This window comes from Arachis ipaensis, chromosome B05 (genome assembly GCF_000816755.2).
Source record: "Arachis ipaensis cultivar K30076 chromosome B05, Araip1.1, whole genome shotgun sequence".
Classification (NCBI taxonomy): Eukaryota; Viridiplantae; Streptophyta; class Magnoliopsida; order Fabales; family Fabaceae; genus Arachis; species Arachis ipaensis.
The window spans coordinates 111,833,870-111,838,422 of NC_029789.2; the positions used below are offsets into that span (position 1 = coordinate 111,833,870).

At 34.4% G+C, this 4,553-nt stretch overlaps 1 protein-coding gene across 1 annotated transcript in view; it reads left to right on the forward strand.

Annotated features, from left to right (window-relative positions):
* The window catches only part of LOC107640879 (agamous-like MADS-box protein AGL103), a 5,414-nt gene continuing 4,017 nt past the window's right edge, over positions 3,157-4,553 (forward strand). The window contains exons 1-2 of the mRNA XM_016344381.1: positions 3,157-3,168; positions 3,356-4,399. Coding sequence (XP_016199867.1) covers positions 3,157-3,168; positions 3,356-4,399 — 1,056 coding nt within the window. The remainder of the gene's footprint in view (positions 3,169-3,355; positions 4,400-4,553) is intronic.

Genomic DNA, 4,553 nt, shown 5'->3' on the forward strand with positions numbered 1-4,553 from the left:
CATTCTTTGGATAATGTCCACGAATCACATGATTTTATCAAATCACAATAATTATGTAAGACCCAGTCAATTAACGGCTAACTAACCCATAAAATGAGAATTTATTCTAGAAATCCAAAAATGTTATTTTTATGGCTAAATGTGATAGAGGAGATTGAGACGAGAATTTCGGTACAAATTTTATAGAAATCGGACCAAGATTGGACCGAACGGGCCAAACCGGACCGACCGGACCCAAAGTGGGCCCTTGACCCAACATAACTAAACCAAAACCCTAGTTTTCAGCATTCTCTCTCCTCATTAAACACACACACACGCTGAAATGGAGTGAGGGAGGAGAAGAACACTCTCTCAAGTTCTATCTCTCACTTGATCTTCAAACCACCATAACTTTTGATCTAGAGCTCCGATTGCCGCTCCGTTTGCGGCCACGCGTTCACCGCGGAGAGCTTTTAGCCATTGATTGAGAAGTGTTAAAATGGTTGGAGGTAGTTTTGGGAATTTTGGTAAAATGTCAATGTGTGAGTTAAGGATGGCTTGTTGTTGATTTTGGTACATTTTGAATGATTTCAAAGAGAAGGGTTGAAATTGGCATGTTTTGATTGATCTTNNGAATGTTGGCACTTCCACCATTGGAGATGAGGGTTTCCCTGGGTAGTAGCAGTGGCTAGCCACCACGTGCTCCAGGTTGAGATTCGAAGCTCTTTTGACCCTATGTCGTAAGTGTGGCCGGGCACTGTGAAAGGCCCGGATGAACTCACCCCCATAAATATTCACCAGTGAGGGTGATGGATAAGGATCATGATTATGATCAAGTTTATGATGAGTATAACTCGAGTTGGGGATGCACGACAGAGGGACAGTCCAATGGTTAGCTACCAGTTGGAAAGGGAAGTATTAGTTAGACTGAAGAATCTTTAGTCAGATACCCTTATATGGTTTAGCTTGTTTATAAGCTTTGATATTATCTGGAGGAAGTTCTAGGATTTGCCTTCGGCTTTCCTCTATTATTATGTATTATGTATGTGGAAGCTGTTACTGTGCTGGGGACCTCTGGTTCTCACCCATGCGGATTTTGTGGTTTTCAGATGCAGGACGCGAGGCTTCTCGTTGAGGCATGCTGGAGACTTCTGGATTTAGTGAAGATCCTTTGTTCTCGGGACTCTGTTTTGGTCTATATATCTTGTTTAGATACTTTTATCTCCATTAAATAATACAAACTGTGATGACTCCTTCTAGAGGGGATTTTTGGAGAATAGGTTTTCTGTATTTGTGTCCCTTTGGGTTTCCTTTGGGGTTTCCTTATTTTATCATATGTATATATTGCTATGCTCGGACCGGTTCTCTTCGCAGCCGGGTTTTGAGTCTTGATAGTCTTGTTTTTGACACTCTTTATATATATGATCTCGCGTTAGCTTATCCCGGTTCGTTACGTTATCGATCGGAGTGTTGCCCGTTCGAGTTACGGTTTTTTGTTTACCCCCTTTTTCTACAAAGGCTCCTAGTTATAATCAATTATTCATACTACTATACGTACTAAATTTTTGTTTTAGAGGTCGTAATACCTTGCCATCTCTGAATTATGACTTAAGCATAAGACTTTGTATGGTAGGGTGTTACAAATTACACTTTAAACCACAACAACTATGACACACAAAAGAGCACACACACAAGATAAACCAACCACTCCTAACACTACTCATAAAACAGAATAATGAATACTATTATAAAAGAAACTCCATCAGCAGCTCCACTTCACCTGTAGCAAGCGATTCAAGCTATTATGTGTGTGATAGGAATAAAACACATAATTTTTTACTTATAAGAATAAGAAGAGTAATAATTCTCATTCATAATAAGTAATAATTTCCACTCATAATAAATAATAATAGCAGTACAATAATATTAAATAGAAGCAAAAAAATCACATAAACAAAAAAATAAAAGTAAGCTATCATCCCAAAATTTTTAACATAAAAAACTTTTTTAATGTAAGAAGTAAAAACACGAATCACCTAAATCTAAAAAATAGTTTTACTATAATATATATATATATAGAGGATACAAAAGAGTCACAAATTACTGTATAAAATGTGCATATAACAAGTCAAACAATCAAAGTTTCAAAATTCATAAACAAGAATAAATAAGATGAAGATACCAAAAAAAAAATCTCTCTCCGAATTCAATTTCTCCAACTGTATATCTACAATCAAAATTTCCACCGTTCAGAATTCACACTGATCCAATAGTAAACAAGTGAGAAATAGATGCTCAAAGTATGTTGTTCTGCTGAAAAACCTGGACTGTGTTCTCTCTCAATACTTATGTTTTTGACAAAATCAGACCTCTCCTCTTTCGCTCTCATAAATCTAGATACTAACATTTAGACTTTTTCTCCACGTAAAAAAGAAGTCCAAAATTTAACGTGTGGTAATGTGTTCATGTCCTTTATGTATACTTCATCATAATGTGTCTATCATTTATTATAGCCACCTTCATATTTAGATATATAAAAATGTTAGAAATGGATCCTCTCAATTGTTAAAAAAAATTGATAATGTAAAGTGTGATTTCTAACCCTTCATTGCTCCCTCTCTCATTTATTTTTGATTCCACTTATAAAATTAATGGTGAGAGATCACACTTTACTCCCTCAATTGTTAAAAAAATGGAGAGGATCTATTCCTAAAAATTTTAGTGAATTATATATAAAGATGTAAGTTCGTAGATATTTTTTTTATGGAATCAAATAGTACAATTAACAAGTTCAATCCCTAGAAGAAATTTTTTTCATACAATCAAAAATAATCACAAAAATTATTTATATTTTCTCTATAAAATTTTGATCTATGTGGTAGAATGCACCAAAATACCATTTGTACACTAAAATCAATTATTAAAATTAGCTACCAATGTATTCATATATAAATATATGTATAGTTTAATTTATTTTTAATATATATTTTATACTTATAATTGACAAAATAATAAATAGGTAAACAAAATCAAAGAAAAAATCGAACTAAAACTAGTCCAAAATGTAAATATTGTTTCTAAATAATAGCATCTTTTCTAAAAGACATCTAATAAAATATATTATTAATTAGATGAAAAACAAAACACTCTACGTAAGACTGAAGGAATGGACCAACCATGTATGAATCGGTAATACTAATTAGAAAGAAAAAAAAAATAAATTTTTTATGAACTAAGTTTAACTAAATTAAACAATAAAATTTAGAATAAGCTTGTCATAACTGATTTTTGTTATGTTAGACCAATTAGTTGAATTTAATTAATAAAAAAGACTTGGATGCGTTGTATTATTTTTAAAACAATATGTTATTTACAGGCGAGGAAAGACGTTGTTTCTAAGAATGTTAGAATGCATAAATTTCAGCAAATGGGTCGTGGAAGACTATCAATGGAGCTAATTCAGAAAGAAAAAGCTAGGAAGACAACATTTGTAAAGAGAAAGAATGGATTAATGAAGAAAGTGGACGAGTTCTCCACTCTTTGTGGTGTTGATGTTTGTTTAATTATCTATGGCCCCAACTTTGATGGTCAAAGACCCACCAAACCTGAGACATGGCCCCAAGATACCGACCAGGTACGCCGAATCATTCAAAAGTACCATAACACAACAAGTGATAGACCTCCTAGGATCTATGATGTTGAAAAGTATTATAGAGATAGGGTTAAGAAAGTTGAAGGTGAGATTTCTAAGGTGCACAAGGAGAAGGAGAAGCCTAAGCCCAAGATCACGTATCCTACTTGGGATACCTCATTTAATGATCTTAGGGAAGACCAACTGATAATGTTTGCTGGCATTTTGGATTCTAAGATTGTGTCTTGCAATCAAAGAATCAACATGCTAAAGCAAGATCCCAAGGGAAAAGCAATAATGGTAGAATCAAAAGACAATGTTGATGAGAATGTTTTTGCTACTCTTTACTTGGCTTCATCAAACCCTAGTAGCTACCTTAATTTTATGCCAAACAAGTCTCAGCAAGCACAGTTTATTCCTCACCTTCCCATGAAACCCATTATTGATTATACCACCCAATTACCATTCTACCCTTCGCAATTAGGGGGAAGTTCATCACAATCTTCCACTCTTCATTTTGACCAAAATACTATGCAACTTATGGGAAAAAATGGGACTTTGGATTGGGAGCAACCAGTTGGTACTTTTAGCACTCATGATATACAAGTTCATTTTCTAAATTACACTGGAGATGGAAGCAACAACCAGAACTCTTCATCGCCATGCTATTACAAAGGGAATATACAATCTGTGCAGCCATATAGTTTTGCTCTACCTCAATATGAAGATGTGCCTCCTGAGTTTCAAGTTAATGGACTCTATGATACAAATGTGACATTAAGTTCAAATGTTCAACTACATGCATGAAAGGAAGTAGGCCTTAATATTTCAAGTATTGATGTTTCAAACCCTAGAGAATGCAATTGAGGAAAAATGTGATAAAATGTGTGAGGAGTGTGTGGGTGTGTTGTGTACCTAGAATTGGAGGTTGTCCAATCCACCT